This window comes from Rhineura floridana, chromosome 17, assembly GCF_030035675.1.
Source record: "Rhineura floridana isolate rRhiFlo1 chromosome 17, rRhiFlo1.hap2, whole genome shotgun sequence".
Taxonomy (NCBI): domain Eukaryota; kingdom Metazoa; phylum Chordata; class Lepidosauria; order Squamata; family Rhineuridae; genus Rhineura; species Rhineura floridana.
In genome coordinates this window covers 31,121,128-31,142,854 of record NC_084496.1, presented here as the reverse complement: position 1 = coordinate 31,142,854, position 21,727 = coordinate 31,121,128, and the positions used below count along the sequence as shown (strand labels likewise).

The following is a 21,727-nucleotide window of genomic DNA, read 5'->3' as shown; positions in this document are numbered from 1 at the left end:
TCCACGGCAATCTCTTTTTCAAGAATACAAAATTCTTTGAAAATTCATAGCTCAAATGTATGAAATTATGCACAAACAGAACGGAAAATACACCTTATTGTTATTAGTATAATTATTATATTTGGTTTGATTATTTTATTTTATTTGCATGTGTCTAGTTTATAGTTTGTAAGAGTTTAAGCAAGGATGATCTCAGGAACAAAAGGTAAGCAGTGACATGTTTCAGGTAAGCAACTGCTCTTTGTATATAAATTACTTATTGTTCCTTATTCATTTGTTTTATGTTCCAAATGCTCAAACAAGGAGGGTAGCAGGGAAAGGAGAACACCAATACTCCTTAATGTTCACACCAAACAGGGGTACGCATAGGCTGTTGCTTAGGAACCTGATATTCATCAGGCTCTTGTACCTGATGCTCCATTACAATTTATATGTTGAAGAAAATTATACCACACCAAAGCAAATGTGCCCATCCCTTTTTGTTCACTCAAAAGCCATCCTGCCAGTTATGTTTCTAGTAGAACAACCTGCCAGACTTGCTGATACCAGGCACTCAAGTTGCCCCCTTCATACCTTTCCATGTACTATCATGTTTCATGCTGCCATCAAAAGGTCATCAATCAAATCCTCTTTTTTCAAAACTTTATGTTGGCCTTTGTACAGATTCAAAGCGGCCAATTGTGGATCTATTGCTGTATCTTATTTCACAATTTCCTGAAACTAAAAAAACAAACAAACCTGGCCCACTGGGCAGATTCACCACATATGTAGGTAGGAACCAGTTTCATTCCAATCCAGATCCCCGCCCCTGCTACTTACATTTTCCACACATACACTCACAATTACTATTTGGGTGAATGTCATATCTAATCTGGCTCTCAAAAGTCAAACAAAGGGTTTTGTGAGGCTTAGAGATTCACCTCTAGTCTCCAGGGGTGGGCCTATTTAACCTACATCTAGCACAGTTATCTGCAGAACTATATACACATATAAGCACATTATTGTTCTCTTGACTGGAAATGGATTTCATGCTCAAATATGGCTGACTAATCTAATTGATCCACTGTCTACCTTTCAGACAAATGAATGATCAAACAAGTAAAGAAAAAAACAGAGAAATGGGCACTAGATCTCAACTCCTACCTGTAGTTGTGTGCCAACTGAAGATGGGAGATTTCTCTAGAGCTGAAATCCAAACACAACAGAACATCAACAGAAAAGGAGAGGTTACATTTGTAGGATTTAGTTAGGGTTTTTTTTATAAAAGAGCTTAGTCTACGTTTAAGTATTTTTATCTGTTAGTATCAAGGATTTGACTGGTGTTTTACCTATTTATAGCTTTGCAGCTTCAAATATTCACCTCGAAGCAATGAAAACAATATAGGTTAATGTTGATCAAGCTCTTAAATGAAAAGCACTTCACTGAAGTCTGAGAACAGCTACAGTAGGGTCCCACTCATACGGCAGGTTACATTCCAGATGCCTGCCTAAAAGCGAAACCCGCCGAAAAGTGGAACTCATTCAATAGAATGGTGCCCAACACCCGAAAAACGCTGTAAAAGCAGAACAAGTGCCGTATGAGTGGGGCCTTACTCTAATTGAAAGCTGCCGTATTAGCGGAACGGTGAAAAGCGGGGCCCTACTGTACTTCTATTCTGCTGTTAGGGTGCAGACACAGGGCAAACTTTTCTTCCTACTTTCGCTTCTGTAACAGCACATACTCAGCTTCAAAACTAGCACAGGTACACTCCATTTAAAAAAAATCTAGACAACTTATGTTTTTCTTGTTTATTTGGCAATAGTTCCTGAGCTAAATTCTGAAGGCTGTTGATGTCTGACCAAAATTCTTTGGACACAGAGTTCAGTGCACAACTGGGCTTTTTCCAGTGGTTCTAATGAAGACATAAGCAAGCTTTTACAGGATATTACAATTTTAATATCAATTCTCCCTTTTAAAGCTAAAAACATTTTAAATGGTTATACTATTTCATTGAAGACTGTGAGGATCATTTATAAAGCAGACAGTGCAAGGAAGACTGTTAGATATTAATAATTACCTGATGTTTTGCACAGAGGTGAAGATTTCCATGAAGCTGAAACAGAACCACCACCAAATCAACAAGAAAACTGAGAAGCCACATTCCCATAGTTGCAGCTGCTGCTTGGCAACATGAACATGTGAATCTGCCCTGATGTATCAATTATTGCATCAAGCAATTTTCAGAAACTGGAGATAAGCATCACATATGTCTGCTGTTTCCAAGGATCTGTTCACACGTTACAGCTTTCCTACACTGAGAAAATACCCATACTCATGGCAAGAAGAGACTTGCACCAGAGTTCACAAGGCTCACTAAACAGCTGTCTTCCTACACAGAGACTTACTCTATGTAGGTCAATTGTATCTACAAGATGGCTGTTAACACATTTGGTTTAATTCACCCTAATTTGCAGAACACAGGAAAATACATTTTTTCATCCACAAGTTTTGACTAATGGGGGGAGGGGGGGAAAGAGAAGGGGAAAGCAAATTTTCAAGTCTCATGGTTGCGAGAGATCCAAAAAATGCTGTTAGTTGGAATAAAAGCTTATGGAAAAAGCTGTCTGGTCCAGAAGTAACCCAGAAACCAAAGTAAGGCTAATGAATGCTTACCTGATGTTCTTTACTGAATAAAGATGTGATTCCTCCACACTGCTGAAAGAAAAACACAAGAAAACCACATCAACAAACCAAAAGCATGAAGCAGAACAAGAACAGTTGGGCTGCAGATAGGAAAAAGTCCATTCCTCACGGTTACCAATCTCAAGATGTCATTCTTTGCTGTTAAAGACTTATTTCTACACACAGATGTCCACTCGTCCCCATCCTTCTCCTTCAAGGCTGAACCCCATTCCTTGGCAAAACATGATAGCTAAAGAGACAGTGCTTCTAATGAAGCAACAGAGCGGGTGAATCTGCGCCTGCAGGTGGAAGACGGATGGGCAAAGAGCACATCAATTTCACTCCAGCTGCCTCATGATACTCTCCAAAACACCTCACTATGGGGGGAAAAAGACATTGTCCCAGCTCATAGGCTACAGGCGGGTGGTACCAGTTAAAACTGCAGTGGTATCCTCAAAGACTCACCTGTCAGGACACGGAGACACATAGAGCAAAACTAGTAAGACTCCTCCAACAAGAGTGGCCAAAGATGACCTCATCCAGAAGCTGAGTTGGCAGAAGTTACAGTACTGGACAATAGTGATGAGAATTGCGGAACACATAAACATGGTATACTGCAACAAACAGAAACAGCAGTTATTAGTCATCCAACTGCTTCTTAAACATCTTTAGTTAAAGATGAAGGAAACAACATTATATACACAATGAGAACACCTTTTCGATAACTCGGAAGCCAAAACAAGCTATGCCCTATAAAGTGCCAAAACAATTTCCTGTTATCTGCTTCTTGGAACGTCACATCCTCAACTTGAGGAGACATGAAGACCAAGGAAAATATTGGGGGGGGGGGGGAGATAGAGGATGAGAGTTTAAAGGGAAATTTTAAACCATCGTATACAATACTCTCTCTTTCCAAAAGATGTGGACTAGTTCTTAAAGTATTTTTTTAAATAATATTGATTTAGCCTATTAATACTACGCAATGTCTACATCCAAGATTCAAAGGCATTAATATTACTGATGAAGGCCCAGGAACTGCATTATACTGGATTACTAAACAATCCAGATTTTTAAGAGAAAACTATACATCTGCCAAGCGAACTGTTCCTGCAACATGGGGCAGGGCCTCTGTACAAAACATAGACTCTGGATTCTCCTGCTTCTCACTTGCCTCAGGATTCTCCATCTCCTGCACCAAGTAAAAATTAATGCATGTTTGATAATACACATATCAAGAAGAACAGACGTATAACAGCTGAGAAGTGTATTTTAATTCATGTCAAACTCCTATGTTCTAAAGTCCATGAAACTCAGAAGTTCAGAATCTGAAGGTATGGATTTTTCTGCCAATCATTTATTTAAAAGCATTTTTAGCCCATTCTTCAGCCAAAACTAAAGGCTCAAGGAGTTGCTTACAAATGTCAGTAGTAAGACAGCCCCTGTCCTCAGGCTTACAATCTAAATATAATTAGAGAAATAAACTGAGATATTATTTTCAAGCATAAATGATCTACTGGAATTGAGCTGGGATATCTAAGTAAATGCATAGGAGTCCACAAATTTTTGGTGGCTTTGGTAGTCAAGCCAAAATTTTACTAATTGCTAGGCCTTTTCTCTTCAGGCTCACAGCACTGCAAACACCATTTAATATATGCCTGACTATAGCACACTGGTTAATTGCACGTAGGTATATGCTACAGCCATTGATTGGCCTCTCTGCGGTCGCTGGCTCCTTCTCCTCTTGAGGAATGAAGCATCCCATAGCCAGTTAACTAGAATGGGCAGAGGTTGTACACTTGGCTGCTGGACACTATCTTCCCCTGCTGCCTTGGGTATGTCTTCCAACTCCTCTGGGAAAGAAAGCAGCCTGCATGCTTTTGGCATCATGGAGAAGATCCACCCACAAAGTTTCTTATAACTGAGATTTGAATAAAGGTGCCAATTTATAGTTGTTAATATCAATCCTTTGCCTCCTTACTCACAGGATATAGCGGGGACACTGAACAAACTTTGTTGTTGTTATATGCCTTTAAGTCAATTACAACTTATGGCAACCCTAAGAATCAATGACCTCCAATAGCATCTGTTATAAACCGACCTGTCCAGATCTTGTAAATTCAGGTCTGTGGCTTCCTTTATGGAGTCAATCCATCTCTTGTTTGACCTTCCTCTTTTTCTACTTCCTTCTGTTTTTCCCAGCATTATTGTCTTTTCTAGTGAATCATGTCTTCTCATTATGTGTCCAAAGTATGATAACCTCAGTTTCATTTTAGCTTCTAATGATAGTTCTGGTTTAATTTGTTCTAACACCCAATTATTTGTCTTTTTCACGGTCCATGGTATGGACAAAACTCTCCTCCAACACCATGTTTCAAATGAGTTGATTTTTCTCTTATCCGCTTTTTTCACTATCCAACTCTCACATCCATACATAGAGATTGGGAATACCATGGCCTGAATGATCCTGACTTTAGTGTTCAGTGATACATCTTTGCATCTGAGGACCTTTTCTAGTTCTCTCATGGCTGCCCTCCCCAGTCCTAGCCGTCTTGATTTCTTGACTATTGTCTCCATTTTGGTTAATGACTGTGCCAAGGTATTGATAATCCTTGACAAGTTCAATCTCCTCATGGTCAACTTTAGAGTTACATAAATGTTCTGTTGTCATTACTTTAGTCTTCTTGACGTTCAGCTGTAGTCCTGCTTTTGTGCTTTCCTCTTTCATCAGCATTCGTTTCAAATCATTACTGGTTTCTGCTAGTAGTGTGGTATCGTCTGCGTATCTTAAATTATTGATATTTCTCCCACCAATTTTCACACCTCCTTCATCTTGGTCCAATCCCATTTGTCTGACTGAACAAACTAGTCAACGCTTAAGATCCAGTACAGTACAACTTACATAAATGTTTGTTTCAAATTCTGAGGTGAAGTGAGAGAAGACTGCCACTGCAGGAAGGGAGATCAAAATGGCACCAATGAAGTGTCGTGGCAGCCAGCCGGCAATCGCTTCTAACAGCCGCTTAGTACAAGCCATCACATCCTCCAAGAAGAACACCATTCTGGAAACAACACACAAGTCAGTTTCCCCAATGTAACCCGTTACACAAACATGAAGATATTCCTCCTCCAAGTCTCAATGACTCTCTGTAGCCCTCAAGCCATTTTACTAGGACCAGACCTTCTCTGAGCAAGGAAACAGCCCATTTACTCCCCAATCTTAATCAGGCTAACAAGGGCAGCTGCAGTCCCTCCTGCTTTCTCCTTTTCCTTGCATATTTTCACCTCTGGGATGAGAGCAAACCAGACCAAGCCAGCTAAGGCTTAAAGGTTCAATGATGCCCAAAGTGATGCAAATGAATTTTGCTTGGATCAAATCTGAGAATCTTATTCCACCTCTAAGTTGGGAAAAGAGGAATCTGTTTTACAGGTTTCAGAGAGTTGTAAAGGCCTGCAAAGGTCTCTCTACGCCTTTGTTAACTATTCCCACTTCAAATCAAAGAGGCAGGCCTCCTAAGAGCTTTATGAGAGTGATAAATGACAGATACAGGTTTTGCCTCATTTACCTAATGGAGACTGTAAGAGACAGCACCTCTAGAAGGATGGCAATGACCACCACAACCACTGCTGCCGGCGGAGGAGGGGAGGCATCCATCCCATGTTTCAGGAAGCAGGTGACAGAGAGGATGAGGAAGACTGTTGTGGACAGTAGCACATCCAGAAGTGAACTAAAGCTAGCACTGGCAAATGTCTTCACGGGCGTGTTTCTTATGACCTATTTCAAATAAAGGCAAGAAGAGCACCATGACACAGGTCTCCTCTTTCTTGTTTGTCTTTTAATGAGTATTAAGCCTGAATGTTGGCATTTCTACCCAATATGGTGGCACAGATAGACCTTTAAGACTTTTTAGATGGGCCAAGGGGGAGAAGGTAAATAAAATAATACCTAACAAAATTTATATACCATTTACTTCACTGAAGACTTCTAAATGGTTTACAACATGCCAAAATATAAATTTAAAATGTTGATAAAAACAAACATTAAAACAAGTCAATACAAAATTTTAAAACAAATAAAATCAGTAATTATAAAAGAATTCTACTTAATAACATCACAAGTTAAAATCCCATGCTTGGGTAGGCTTGTTGAAACAAGAGAGTATATTTAGCAGGAGCTGAAAACAATAAAGTCCTCTGCCTCATTATTAATAGGCAGGGAGTTCCAAAGAGTGGGTGCTGCCACGCTGAAGGATCAATTCCTTGCAAATATGGAACTATCATTATGCAGCACTTGTGTAGAAGGGCCAGTTCTGCAGATCGAAGCGTCAGAATGGGCACATATGGGGGTAAGGCAATCCCCGCAAGCAAACTGGTCCCACGCTGTGTGAGGGCTTTATATGCTAACAGTAACACCTTGAATTGGGCCTGGTAACAAATCTGAGCAAGAAGGTAATATGCTGGCAGGGTCTCATCCCCGTCAGGACTTTTGCACTAACGGTAGTTTCTAAACCAAATGCAATGGGAGACTCACATACAGTGTGCTGCAGTTATAAATACAATTAATGACAATGACAGCCTGGAAAGACATTCCAGTAGGATTGACAGAAAACTCGTGTTTCAAAGTTTTCTGCTATTTTCCCTATCAAGGATAGGGAACCTGTGGCCCTCCAGATGTCATTTTAACTCCCAGTATCCCTGGACACTGGCCAAGCTGGCTCATTCAATGGGAGGAGCTGTTCAACGGCATCAGGAGGGCCACCAGCTTCCCTGCCTTGCAGGGATCCCACCCACCTAGTGAGCCGCAACCATTTCTGGTCCGGTTAAACAAGCGCCTCTCAGCCTCATGAAAACCCTATTCATAGGGTCGCCATAAGTCAGAATCGACTTGAAGGCAGTACATTTACATTTTAAACAAGAGTCTGCATCAAACAGAAGCCAAAGATTTTCTTTGAATAGGTCATATCCAATAAAACTTGCTTGTATAATTTGGAAGTTATCATGCCCATGGTTTTGAATTTTTTTTCAGCTTCAAGTAAACCAGGACCCCCTGATAAACAACTGCTCAGTTCCTGGAGGGCACCACTTTGCAGCTAGCAAGACATTTGAAGAAGCAACTTTGTTAATTTGTGAAAGCAAAGGTTGTACCCTGAGATCAGTTAAATAAATCAGAATATGAGAACTGAGAATTTCATCTAAATTGATACTCTTCTTTGCAATGAGATTTTCAGGATGCTGGAAGTGTAATAGGGTGGGTCCTAAAAATACATGTCTCAGATGTCAAAGGCCAAAGAGGACATGGCTCTCTATGCTTAAACCATCCTGGCATCCAGTCTTGTAACTCCCCAAAAGGGAATTGAGTACAGACCATCATGTTCTCCAAAACCACCCTGGTATTCTGAAAACCACACACCTAAACGATTTGCAGGGGGAGGAATTACCCCAACCCTCTCTCCTTCCCACCTCCTTGCAAAGTTCCAAATGTATGTTTAAAAGTATGTATCTGGACCTGGGGACAAAGCAACGGGGGGGGGAGAGATTTTTAACAGAAAAGTTGCCAGGAGGACAATGATGAAGCAGGCTTCCCTCCTCAAAATGCAACCTCACAATACTACTTTTCATTTTATTTTTATCTTTTGTTAGCACTTTGTCAGTTTGCCTCTCAGAACATGCATGCATTCAGACAACATACCTCTTCTTGATAACTGCTCCTATAGGACATCTCCAAATCCTGATCCAGGAAGTTCAGGCTCAGATTGTTAATAGGTGGGTTAAAAAAATAGTCTTTCATCAAGCTAGAGGAAAGATTGAAAAGAGTTTACTTCTACATAATTTTCCTTTGAAGAAACAATTCCTATTGTCCCATTTCCTGGTTACTTCCTAGTTGACCCTAATGCTCTTAACGTATAAGACTCTTTGAAATACTGATTATTCTCTCACTATTCAATATCTGAGCTCCCTTTAGTATCCTTCACACAAGGAGGGAATGAAGTGCTAGACAACATAGAGAACTGCTTCCAGTTCCAGCAACAGTGATGAAAAGTGACCATTGGAACTGGTAGGGAAGACAGGGAAGCCAACAGGATGTGAAGCCAGAGACAACTAATTGTAGTATATCTCCATCCTCTCTACTGAGATGTGCAACGGCAACACTGAGACTAAGGAGGAAGGAGCTGATAGCCTGTGCCAGCTCCTGGGCTGGATGCAAGTAAGAAAGCAGGCGGATAGGAGTAGCTGAGGGCAGAGTGAGGTTGGGAGGACAGTGCCCCATCCACCCAAATGGACCAGCCTCTACCGGCCAGTGATGCACAATAGCTACATGATCCACCCAGGTCTAGGAACTTGTTTCTCACAGCTAACACAACTTCCGAGACACTCCATTCCTCGCAAGGAACATTGTCTTACATTTCCCCCCAAGGGCTGTACAAATCACCTGAACAGGCTTGCTGTATACAACTTGCAGATTCAAAATCTAACCATGGATGGTAGTAAAGTCTTGCAAATCATGAGTTTATGAGGTCACAAGTAAGTCCCTTGCACCCAGTCTTGGCATAAACAGAGTAAAAGTCCATGCATGAAGCAAGACCATACAGCAAAATGTAAGCAGTGCTCAATTTGGAGTGCCTACAAGCTCATCCAAACAGACGACTGAGCTGAGTCACATATCAGCAATGACACAAACTTGCTGAGTGACCCTGGGGCAGGCTAATCACCAGGATCGCTACGCCCCAACTCAGGTCACTGCAGGCAGACTACCCGGTCACCTTCCTCAGTTTAGAGGAAGCAGGAACTACAGCAGTCCAGGCCAGAAAATAATAATAATTTTATTTAACATTTATATAGTCTCCCAAACAGTTCATATATGATATGTTCCAGTCATCTTTGCAACACTCATGCAAGGGAGGCCAGTACTATTCTTCACATATGCAGATGGAGGACCACGGCTGACAGAGCAACCCAGCAAGTTAATGCAAACATGAAATTTGAAATGGGGACTACTTTGCTCACAGCTCATAACCTTAATTACTGTACTACATCAGGGCTCAAAGATGCCGCAGTGGACACTCTGGACTCATTAAAATAGGGGGCAAAAATCAAACGCTACTGGAGAGGTTTGCTGCCTTACTCAGACTTGAATGCTCACAGTCCACAGCCTACTATATCCTCCTGAAAAAATATATCTTTAAAAACTGTGACTAGCTCCTTAAAAACATATGAAGAACCCCACTGGATCACACCAAACACCTGTTTAATCAAGCATCACATTCCCCACAGTGGCCAAAAGAAGAACATTGGGGCAACAGCCCTCTCTCCTTGGTTGTTTCATGGCAAATGGCATTCAGAGGCATCCCAAAGGCAGTACATGGCTGTATTCTCCCCTTGTCTTGCCGCCTTTTAAAGCCAGCTAAGTTGGGCGCTGTCACTACATCAAGCGATAACAAAATCCAGTTTAACTGTGTGCTGCATGAAAAACTCCTTTGAATCTCCCAACATTCAGCTCCATCGGATGGCCCTATTGGAGTCTAATATTATGAGAGTGTGAAAGAAATTGCACCCTAGCCAGTTTCCCCACACCATGCATAATTTTATAAACCTCTATCATGTCACCTCTCACTTGCCTTTTCTCTAAATTAAAGATCCCCTAATGCTGCCACCTTTCCTCACAGGGAAGTCGTTCCATCCCCTTGATCATTCTGGTTGCCCTTTTCTGAACCTTTTCCACCTCTACAATATCCTTGAGAGGTGAGGCGACCAGAACCATACACAGTATTCCAAGTGTGGCTGCCCCAGAGATTTCTATAATGGCATTATGATATCGGTGGTTTTATTTCCAATCCCTTTCCTAATGATCCCTAGCATGGAATTTGCCTTTTTCACAACGGTCACACACACTGGGTAGATGTTTTCATTGAGATCAGTGTTCCTTTCCTGGTTAGTCATTGCTAGTTCAGACCTCATCAGTGAAGTTGGGATTCTTTGCCCCAACGTGTCTCCTCCTCACCTGTCTTCTTTTATCACATCAACAAAGTGAGCATCAGTTTTCTCCCTGATGTTTTTGAACCGCAATGGCAGAAGAGCCGACTGATCCAAGCTCACGCCTACCCATCTTCCTTTCTCCTGCAACATTTCATAAAGGGATGTTTGGCTGTTGCTCAGCTTCTCCTCTTGCGGAGGACTTAAAAGTCCATTCTGGGACTTTGGGCTGCATCCTCCAAGGCTCTGATTCAGATCAAAGAAAGGGCAAAAACACAAAGAAACAGTTTACAAGCTACAGAGTGCTTGTGCTGTACTAGTGCTCATCTTGGCGAAATTTATGGCAGAAAAAAATACCTTTTGAGTGAAACATGCAAACTTAAAAAAAAAGACTGGTAAACAGAACCAAACAATTAAGACAGCAGAAAATTTCAGGATATTTTTACAATGCAAGTTATTTTTATATATTTCTTGTTTTGTAAGTCAAAACACATCTTGTCTGACACACAACTTTGTGCAGCCTACACTTTTGGCCCAAAACTAGCTAGTACGCTTCATAGGGAACAGGGATTTGAACACAGATCACCTGAGTCCTTATCTCTTATCCCACTGAGCCACATTGGTTCACAAGATTACTGGCACCATGACCAAACATTATTTTACAAGGAAAAGTCTCAATCTTCTATAAGACAGAAAAACCCAAAATTAAAGTAATTATCATGATTAATTTTACCTCTAAAAATGAGGCACTATAGGAGTGTCAGATCTGTGGTGCTTTAAAGGAGTCCATACTTTCAGAGGCTGAATGTTCACATTCTCTGAAAAGGAAGGACTTTCAGGATACCAGCACAAGAATTTAAAAAGAAAATATCAACTGAAGGAATCTTGAAGACTCTACCCAAGCAGATTGGCTCAGCCAATGACAATCACAAAAGTCCACTCACGGCACTCTGCTGCTGGCTCCAAAGTGATACACCAGGAATAGTTAACACTTTTCAAAGTGATCAATTTGAACCATGCAAGGGCAACTTCTGGAAGTGTACAAAACAGTTCTGAAAAAGGAGGCTGTATGTCAGCTGTAATTAACTCTGTTATCTCTCAAGACTAACCTAACTCAGTTTCTATATCTTGAAGTTATCACATGAATGAGGCAGGATAGCTACAGAATGAAAGATGAAAATTAAGTTACCTTTCTGCTATTCTTATGTTCATCTTGACAACCATTTTGTATAGCTCCTTCCTCTATACTTGGAGCACAGGCAGGTACAAATGTGATGTTGCATGAAAGGCATGTCTGGAAACCAAAAGAAAAAACACTACAAGATTTACTTGTCTATTTTCATAACTTGCCTACTGCTTCACTGCAAATGTTAGCATGTCCAATCTGTGTATGTTTCAGGATTCTTGACAACAGGTTTCTCAAACGCAACCCATGGGATGTTGCCAACCGTGTACATCACACTCAGTGATCCTTTCCCCCCCTTAAATATTTGGGAACAGAATTAAAAACACTTGAGCATAAAGTAAAGTAATATTGCATGTGAGGAAAGCTTTCACATTTAATGGAAATACAACTATAGCTAAACAAAAGAACAGCAGATGCTCTTTCTACTTATGCCATCTGTTTGGAGTCTTGGAACTGCCAGCTTTAAAAAATATCTAGTTCTCATGGTAAGATAAATTTGAAAATGGAGAAAACATACTAAAGCATAGAGAGGTAGATGCTCCAGTGCATTGTCTTATTTTTATATTTATATCCCATCTTCCAACCCAAAAGGAGTTTAAAAAAAAACGAGGAGGAAGTTTCCACAGTAGTCAGACAATATCAGCAGCCCCTTCTGTGAGAAATTTGTTAAGGTAAGCACAACACATTCAGAACAGCTGGGATGGTTCACAGCAGAGTGGGGACCCTGAAGATGTTGCAACTCCCATCAGCCCTGACCACTGGCCATTCTGGCTGCCAGCACTGATGGGAGTTAGAGCCTGGCAAAATCTGGAGGAGGGCCCTTAACAGGTTCCCCCCATCCCTGGTTTACAGAAACCATTGCCGTCAGGCAACCATTGCAGAAGCCCCAGGCTAGTCAAGTGATTTGTTCCTTCAGCAAGGTTAGGATTCAAGACATCAGAGAAGCGTAAAACCTCAAAGGCAGGAAAGGAATTGATGTTACCTCACCATCCCCATTTAGGCAATCTTAATCTTTATTATTACAGAAAAACAGCTGTTAGCGCAGCACCAGTATAATAAGGAATGAACAAAACAACATTGTGCCAATCAGATCAATAGGTAAGTAACAACAACTACAGGTAAGTACACACACACACACCCCACATAAACCCATTAAGTTCACTAGGATGAGCTGAAGTTATAGAAGTCCAAGTTCTTTCTTGCTAAATAAGGATTTAAGCAATGTCTTTCTTATTTTCTGTTTTAGGAGAGCATCAGACCTTATCGCAGAGTTTAAGAAATGCATTTGACATATCTGGTGTCTGCCTGTGCACACTGATATACAGTGCAAATGGATTCCACGTAACATGATAATCCATTGCTTTTGCCTTGCCTTTGGCTGGATCTATGTTAAATGTTATTTTCTCTGCCAGCGCAATGTTCCAAAGCCTGTGGAGCCACTCTTCAAGTTTAGTTTATCTGCCATTTTCCAGCTTTGAAATTTCCATCCATGCAGCTATTAAAACAAATTAAGTCAAAGGTCTGTGCATTACAACGTTTTCCCCCTCCCAAATATTTAGAAGTGCCAACCATGGAGAGAGGGCTGCATTTTCCGACACCACCAATCTCTTTAAAAACCATGGTCCCATATGTTACAACCTTCAGACATTCCCAACACATATGTGTGTACAACACTCTTTGGCCACAACCCCTCCAACAGTTGTAATGCCTGGTATCTGCTACGTGGGCAAGTCTCAGTGGGGTTAAGTACCAGCAGTGAATCCATTTCGATGAGCACTCTCTGACCATTGAAGAAAGTGACTTTACAGGCTGCTTATCCTGTCAGGTGGCCCAGGCGTTCTCCTGTGCAGATTGCCCTGAATCAGTTTCCCCTAAATCCTTCACTGCAATGAACTGATTTGTCCTTTAATATAAAGTGTAAATCTCGCACACTAAGCCTTTTGCTGAACGCCCATGTTCCACAATTAGACGCTCGAAGTGAATGAGGGTCCATTGTAGCAGTTTCTCTGTTTGCTCAGTTTGTCACATAATAATGGACCTGGTGCAGATGGCTCCAATTAACATGGTTAGTGGCAAGCCTTTCTACTGATATGGGATTTCTAAGAATATAAACAGCCCCCATTCATAGGAGACCTTTATCTGACCACTTGTTAAACTGTGCGAGCTTGTCTTGACTGTAAAAGGATGGGTGGAGCACCAGTGGAAACAAGGGGGAATATACCTTTCATAAGCTTGGATCTCCATTTCTTCCAGACCATCAATGCAGTCTTTGCGGAAGGTTTATGAACCCACTCCAAACTTCTGATTACTGTCCCAAAATCAAAGACTCAATATTAGATTTTTCTTTTTCAGTCATTCCATTGCTACCCACGACCTGTCCTGTATCTCATGTATACAGGCAATAACATTTTGAAGCAGAAAAGCCTCATAATAATGGAACAAGCCTGGCTCTCCCCCACCCTCCATGCTTTGCCCACTATCAAAAGATTTCTGCTCGAAGTCGCCTGCTTAACTTTGTAAGCAACACATATATACACACACACAAATTTTACTTATTTTCTGTGCATATCAGAAAAGAAACCCAGCAGAGTGACAGACTGGAACAGATACTGCACTAGGAACAGTTGTTGTTACATCACTTAGCAAGACCACACCAAACTGTACAACTAGGGTATCTTCCCATATACGCTTGGTGATCTCAAGCCACCCATCCTACTTAAGGATCAGAACCTAAGAGTTCCCTGCCCCCTTATTTCATTTACCACCCACTCTTCCTCCAAGGAAGTGAAAGCAGCATTTTCTCATTAATGCCGTCAGGCAGTCTGGGCTGAGATATGGAGACTTGCCCTTGGCCACACAGGGAGCTCCATGGCTGAAAGGGAATTTGAGCCTGGGCTCTCACAGTCAACCCACCACTCCAGCCATTATGATCCTCTCACATCTTTCACATTTTTCAGACTCCATAAGCAATATAAAAGAAAAATAAAGCCTTTCCATTTTTCCTTCTTCAAGGATTCATGGTAATGCATGTCGAGAGTTTTATTCCACCCACCTGAGTAGATGTTTCATGTCCCCAACATATGCTTATCAAACAAGTTTCTAATTAATAATCCCAGACATTTGACAAACCTTGTTTTTTTCCAATTGTCTGAAACCTTTTGCTAAGTTGCCAACATTCTCTGCTGATGAGGTTCCCTGTAACTTGCTTCTGTCTCCTGCTTCTAGACCGGCAAGCAGCATCTGTGAGCAGCTGCAGTGGGGCTCCTTCACTTTCAAACCAGGTATCAGGTATGTTTTCAAACCTACAGGAAAATTACAGTTAACAAAACTGAAATCATTTTTCCACTACTATCTCACCCCCACTTGTTTGCAGAACTCCTCTCTCAAATCTGCAGTCTACTATGGCTGGGCAAACTACATCCATGGTCTACTAGAGCCAGCTATTCACACAACTTGCTGCTCCTCTTGGGAATATTCAGGCCCATCCTTTAGCAACAAATACACATTTCATCAACTGCTCTTAACAAGTGATTGTTTCCCTTTGCCTGCCTCCCTAATCCCTTACAAAAAAAGAAAAAAATCGGATTGTACAATACAAGGCAGCAGTATTTTATGACTTTCAAATATTGTATGTACTTCTGTCCGATTCATCAGCAGTTGATTTCATTGGCAAGTGTCTGCTTTTAAATATGCTTTACATTTTATTAAGAGTGGGAATCCTGCACCAAGGACTACTGCACTGCAGCAACTGAATAATTGGAAGAATTTTCTCCCCAGCTAAATAATGGATAGCAAGGCTTCCGCCCTTAGCCAGCCCCCGTCTAGCCTTCCACCAGGCAATGAGGAAGGAGGTACAGACTACTGGCCTCCAGATTACCTTCCCACCACAATCATGGTTTCAACATTTAGCCGTAATGACTACTGCTTATTCACACATAGAAGCCCTTCAGGAAATTCAAAGACAGACCCTTTCAATATTTGTAAAGCCTGCAATCCCTTGCACACCTTAAATGAAAGTGCCCTGTTGAATTCAGCTGTGACTTAATCGCAGCAACAAATAATCTTTGAGCACCTTCAGAGGAAACCCGAAGAGAAATGGACTGTGTAAAATATTCCAACACATTTTAATTCCTCTTTGTTTCATTGTGCTCGGCTAAATCTAGAAAAAGGTCATGAGAGGGACATTACTATCCTTCAATCACATTATTTAACTGCATGGAAATGGACTGCCTTCAATTCGATTCCGACTTATGGGCGGCCCTATGAATAGGGTTTTCATGGTAAGCGATATTCAGAGGTGGTTTACCACTGCCTTCCTCTGAGGCTGAGAGGCAGTGACTGGCCCAAGATCACCCAGTGAGCTTCATGGCTGTGTGGGGATTCGAACCCTGGTCTCCCAGGTTGTAGTCCAACACCTTAACCACTATGCCACACTGGATCTATTTAACTGCATATGTTAATAAAATTTTCAATATAACGCCACATGAACCCTAAGCCAATTTAGAATTGCCCATAAAATGAAATTTTAAAATAAACGATCCAATATACCATACAAGTTAAACATTCATTCAGTATTAAGTGTGTTCCTGAAAAAAACAGAGGCTTCTATTTTCATAGCACTATGCTCCTCTGTAGGATAGACGTAAGAATTTTTATTAGGTTATATTTTTAAATGCTTCACTTTACTGCTAGTGTAACAAGTAGGGACAGTCATTCCCATCAAAGGTCATGCGGCTCATCTGTAAGAGCCAGAAACCTGTCAGCATTATTACTACACACAGATGGAGGCATTTTTTAAAAATATTTTCTGATTTTATTGTTGTTTATATTATGTTTACAGCTACAGATTTGGAGGGTCATAACCTGAAGTGGGGATGGCATGGATATCTATGGTATGACAAAGTAAAAGTAAATGTAGACTTTAATAATCATTTTATAAGACGTCCTCTGTTGAAAATATGGAATAGATATAAACCAAGGTTCTATTCGAAAATACCATTATGTGTCTCAAGTCAAGAAGCGTTTTATAGAAGAGAAATGGCTGGAAAAGAAAAATGGTTAACTTATCAAGAACTATTAGAAAATGTACATGGAGAATATATAATGAAAGAGAGAGAACAACTGATAAAAGAAGGATATAGTTCTCAATGGTTTGCCTATTTACAACTGTTAGAAAGATATAAAACGGATAAGAAAATGTATGGGTTTGAAATAAGTAAATCTGATTTTGAAATAGGTTTGTGTACAAATGATGAAAATATAATTGCGAAAATGTATAAACTCTTGCTGAAAATGGATATGGAAGAAGAACAAGTAAAAGAGTGTATGGTAAAGTGGGCAAAAAATTTTGGTTATAACATACAAATGGATCAATGGGAAAATATGTGGAAAAAAGGCTTTAGATTACATTATGCTATAATCTTAAAGAAAATTTCTATAAAATGATGTATCATTGGTACATGACTCCAGAAAAGTTGTCAAAAATGTATAGTAATGTTTCTAATGTTTGTTGGAAATGTAAACAACAAGAAGGATCATTTTATCATATGTGGTGGTTGTGTAAAAAGGCAAAATCATTTTGGGCACAGATAGGTAGGATGATGCAAAAAATTCTAAAGATAAATATTCAGTCAAAACCAGGATTTTTTTTATTGGGTTTTATGGATAAACAAATAGAAAAGAAATATGGAAGAATAATATTATATATGATTACGGCAGCAAGATTATTATATGCACAAAAGTGGAAAATGGAATCAACACCAACAACGGAAGAATGGCTATTGAAATTAATGGACTTAGTAGAGATGGATAAATTGACATGCTTACTTAGAGAAAAATCGACAGACACATTTCTCAAGGAATGGAAGCCTCTCTTAGACTTTTTGTTGAAAGATCAAAATAAAATGATGATATTGGGATTTGACGATTAACTAAGATAGCCTATGGAGAAAAGTGATCCTGTATGTATATATTAAGGGACAGGTTTGATATATATTATATACTTATAGCTGATCTGCGACAAATCGGAAGTCAACTATTTTTTTTGATGTATTGTTATGTTTTTGTTGTTTGACTCTGTTTTATTTGTCTTTTGAAAAATTTGAATAAAAATTATTAAAAAAAAAATTATGTTTACAGCTACTGACCTAGGAGTATTTTGTAGTGAAAACATACAATATAAATATTATAAATGCTTCAGGGAGCCACTGAATCAACAACATCGGCTTTCTTCAAAAATCAGGTTGCCCTAACAGCAGCTGATCTGGTCAAGTCAAATGCGGTTTGCAATTCAAAATAATTCATGCAGATATAGGAACTACGGATGTCCTCCACCTGCTGCCAAGGAAGGCAGGCTGGTTCAATTATTATGTTTCAACTTTCTGCCTTTTAAATTTCACCATAAGGAAAACTCAAAGAGGAGGAAAGATGGGCGTATTGGCAACATATTCTTCAAGTTTGCCTTGAGGAAGACACAGCTTTGTGCAAGCGATGCCATTTTATACTCCAGGCCCAGTCTGTCACCCACACTCACTCGTCTTGTTGCCTTTTCAACATGCTCTCTTCTCGCTGACTGCTTATAAAACTGACCATTAATTAAGCTAATCAGCTCTCTTTCATCTGTCCTTCAGATTCGTAAGGGTGGTCAAGTACAAAACACCGGAAACAGAACGTGATTTTTTGACTGTTCTCTGAAGAGTAACTCATGTTTTATTCTGATTTCTATACAGAATTATTTAAAATGTACACCTTCCCTATAATACTTGTCAAACTGCCACAAGAGCTCTAAACAACAAGTCTGAAATAGCGTGCCTGAAATTTCTTTCACTCTTCAACAAGATAGGCGAGTATCTTCTTTATAGCTCAAGTTCTAACTACTGCTACAACTCACCAAACATGGGGTTATGGCAATATTTTTCTGGGGGGGAAACCAACACGCAAATCTGCTTTAATATTGATACATTTACCTCATGTTAACGCAGTTTGTTCCTCAGCTTGGGTTTTTTTGTTATTTTCTTCTAGAAGCCTATGAATCACCTGCATCTTAAGTGCTCAAAGTATATGAAAATATATGAACTATAAAATATCTGGCAGTTAATTAAGAATTCCACATTTACTACAGCTCCTCATTTAAAAAAAATCAGTTCTAAAACCAGAAAACACTGAAGCTGCCAATCATCCATCAAAAACCTGATCTTTCATCCCATGAAGCCCCAAAACTAAAACCTAAGTCTCAGATTGTTGTACTTGCCTATGCGTCCAAATTTGTCCATGTTAACATGGCAAAAGAAAGAATCAATGGAGAAAAAGTACTGAAACACACCAGTTCATTTTGGCCAACACACACACACACATACATACCTTTAAGCTGATCGACTACCACACTCTGGCCAACGCGCTCAGTCACATTCCCATCCTCCATTTCATAGCGGTCATCCAAGTATTTTGCAGTTGCTTCCGAAATATGGACCTTCCCAGCCACGCCCAGTTGCTCCATTAGGTTGGCCAAGTTGACATCATTGGACCACACATCAAACTTGAACCTCCTCATTCCCAGAATGCCACACAGGACAGTCCCAGTGTGGACGCCAACCCGCATGTTCACCATCTCTTTCTTCTCTTGACAAAACTGTTCAATGGCTTTAATCATGCCCAACCCCATCTCAATGCAGCAATAAGCATGATCCTCCCGGGGCTCAGGGCACCCTGCCACGCAGTAGTAACAGTCCCCCAAGGTGCTTATCTTCTCACATTTTGTGTCCTCGCACAGGCGGTCAAAGCGACCAAAGAGATCGTTCAAGAGCCCCACGAGAGCATGTGCAGATTTATTGGCGCTCATTTTTGTGAAGCCAACAATATCCGCAAACAAAATACTGACTGGTTCTATCTGCTGCATTTTAAAAGGACGAAATATGATGGGGGTTTTCTGTATGGAAGGCTTTTTCTTTTTGTTTTTTGGGCTGGAGGTAGAGTGACGCTTCACAGAGTTCTCACTTTCATCATCCCCTTGCTTCATCAAGTCGTCAGCAATGATCCTGGGCATGACTGAATGGATCATCCGCTCCTTGAGGGCCTTTTCCACTTCCAGATCTTTGCCATGCATGATCGACTGCCCCGCTTTCAGGAAGGTGCTCCTGGATCTGACTTCCGACATGATGAACAAGTGGATGCCTGTGGCGTGGATGCACACGTGGAGCAGGGCTTTGCTGAGCAGGTCCCAAGAGACAAGGCGATCCCCGAAGGGTGCAAAGCAGCTCTCCTCGCGGAAGTAGTAGCCCACAGTTTCGAAGAGGACCGAGTAGGAAAGACCCAGCAAAAGGCTCAGGTAGAGCGGCAGGTGCATGACGGTGTACAGCAGCAGGAGCGCCTCGATGCACATGGAGAAGCTCCCCACCTGCGACAAGCAGGGGCCCGAGGGGGAGGCAGAGGCGTTCCCGTTCGCCGCCTCCGCCGCCGGGGCCCCCAGCGCCTGGAACTGCGGCGCCAGCGTGAGGGCGAAGACGAGCCCCGTGAGGGTCAGCGAAGTGCGTACCGGGTGGCGGCCGTAGGCGCGCGTGAAGGTGAAGAGGAAGAAGGCCAGGCAGGCGGCCACGAAGGCCACGGCAGAGGCCACGAACGGCGCCAGCCGCCCGCCCCCTCTGGGGCGCAGCCGCAGCGCCAAGTAGCCGCCCCACAGCAGCCCCGCGGCGCCCAAGTAGGAGAGCGCGTAGCGGAAGAGGCGCCGCGTCCGCGGGAAGCAGTGCTCCAGGCAGGCCTCCTCCAGGTTGCTCGAGTCGAACTTGGGGTTCCACCATTTGGGCGAAGCGCGCTCAAAGAGCTGCGGCAGCCGCGTCACCTTGCGCCGGGAGCCCAGGCCCAGGCCCAGCCCCAGCCCGAAGCCCCCGCCGCCGCCCGTGCCCCGGCCTCTCTTCCTGCCCAGGCCGCCTCGCCGTCCGCTGCTTCCTCCTCCGGGCGCCACCGGCGCCGCCTCCCGCGCCCGCGCCCCCGAGTCCCCCGAGCTGCTGCCGCTGGACGAGACGCTGGCCTTGCCCGGCCCGAGGGGCTCCGGCCGGGGCTGCTGAGGCGGGGGCCCGCGGACGCCGTGGATCCGCACCGTGACGCTGCCGCTGTCGCCGCTCGAGTCGCAGCTCACCTCGGTGCTCCGCCGGCGCCGCTGCAGCAGCTGCTGGCGAGCCGAAGGGGAGGGCGGAGGCGGCGACGACGACGAGGAGGACGCGGCGGCGGCCATGGCCGGGCTTGACGGGCTCTCCGCGCTCCCGACCGCGACGACGGCGAGGAAGACGGCGACGGCGCGGCTCTCACTCGAGGGAGGACCCGCCGCTGCCGGGCCCGGCGACGATCGCGCTCGGTCTCGGTCTCGTGCTCCCGCCAGGCCGCTCCGGGCCCCGCCACATGGCGCCGCGCCAGGACCGCCGACGCCGCTCCTTCCTCACGCCGGGCCGCTCGGCCGCCGCATCACCCGCCTGCCTCGATGCGCCTGAAAGGCAAGGCCGAGGCGGTTGGGGCGGGGCTTCCCTCGAGGAGGACGGCGGCGGCTGTCAGTGAGGCTCTGCTCGGCGCAGGCGCACTTAGAGAGCCGAGGGAGAGGGGGAAGCCCCCAGGAAAGGGCCCCGCACGAAGCCACGCACGCGCTTCCACAACGAATCTGTGGCGCTCGAGTACGCCTGCGCGGCGGACTCTCCCGCCTTTTCCCCTCCCCCTGTCCTCTCACAGGAACACATTTAGAGGGAGGGACGCCCTCCTGAAAGGCCGATTTCCCTTCGCCGCTCCTGAACAAGCGAGCGCGCTATTTATTTATCTGTTTATTTTGTATCATCTGATAACTTGGTTTCCCCCCAAAAAAAGTTCCCAAAGCGGTTTTCACCTAGTAGAATTGAGCAATAGTTTGTTCATTATTTAAATACAGGGCAAAT

At 42.8% G+C, this 21,727-nt stretch overlaps 1 protein-coding gene across 6 annotated transcripts in view; it reads right to left on the bottom strand.

Moving 5' to 3' along the window:
* The window catches only part of ADCY9 (adenylate cyclase 9), a 30,495-nt gene extending 9,040 nt beyond the window's left edge, over positions 1-21,455 (bottom strand). The window contains exons 1-12 of one of the 6 annotated variants that reach the window (XM_061599603.1): positions 19,176-21,455; positions 14,946-15,118; positions 11,820-11,924; positions 10,659-10,876; positions 8,349-8,451; positions 6,226-6,434; positions 5,562-5,721; positions 3,128-3,276; positions 2,654-2,695; positions 2,058-2,093; positions 1,144-1,185; positions 578-720 (exon numbers count right to left, since the gene is read on the bottom strand). In XM_061599603.1, coding sequence (XP_061455587.1) covers positions 705-720; positions 1,144-1,185; positions 2,058-2,093; positions 2,654-2,695; positions 3,128-3,276; positions 5,562-5,721; positions 6,226-6,434; positions 8,349-8,451; positions 10,659-10,876; positions 11,820-11,924; positions 14,946-15,118; positions 19,176-21,042 — 3,120 coding nt within the window. In that variant the 5' untranslated portion in view covers positions 21,043-21,455 and the 3' untranslated portion in view covers positions 578-704. Of the gene's footprint in view, positions 1-577; positions 721-1,143; positions 1,186-2,057; positions 2,094-2,653; positions 2,696-3,127; positions 3,277-5,561; positions 5,722-6,225; positions 6,435-8,348; positions 8,452-10,658; positions 10,877-11,819; positions 11,925-14,945; positions 15,119-19,175 lie in introns of those variants that run through there. The other 5 variants (XM_061599598.1, XM_061599600.1, XM_061599604.1 and 2 more) reach the window with 5 other exon arrangements.
* Positions 21,456-21,727: the final 272 nt, after the last annotated feature.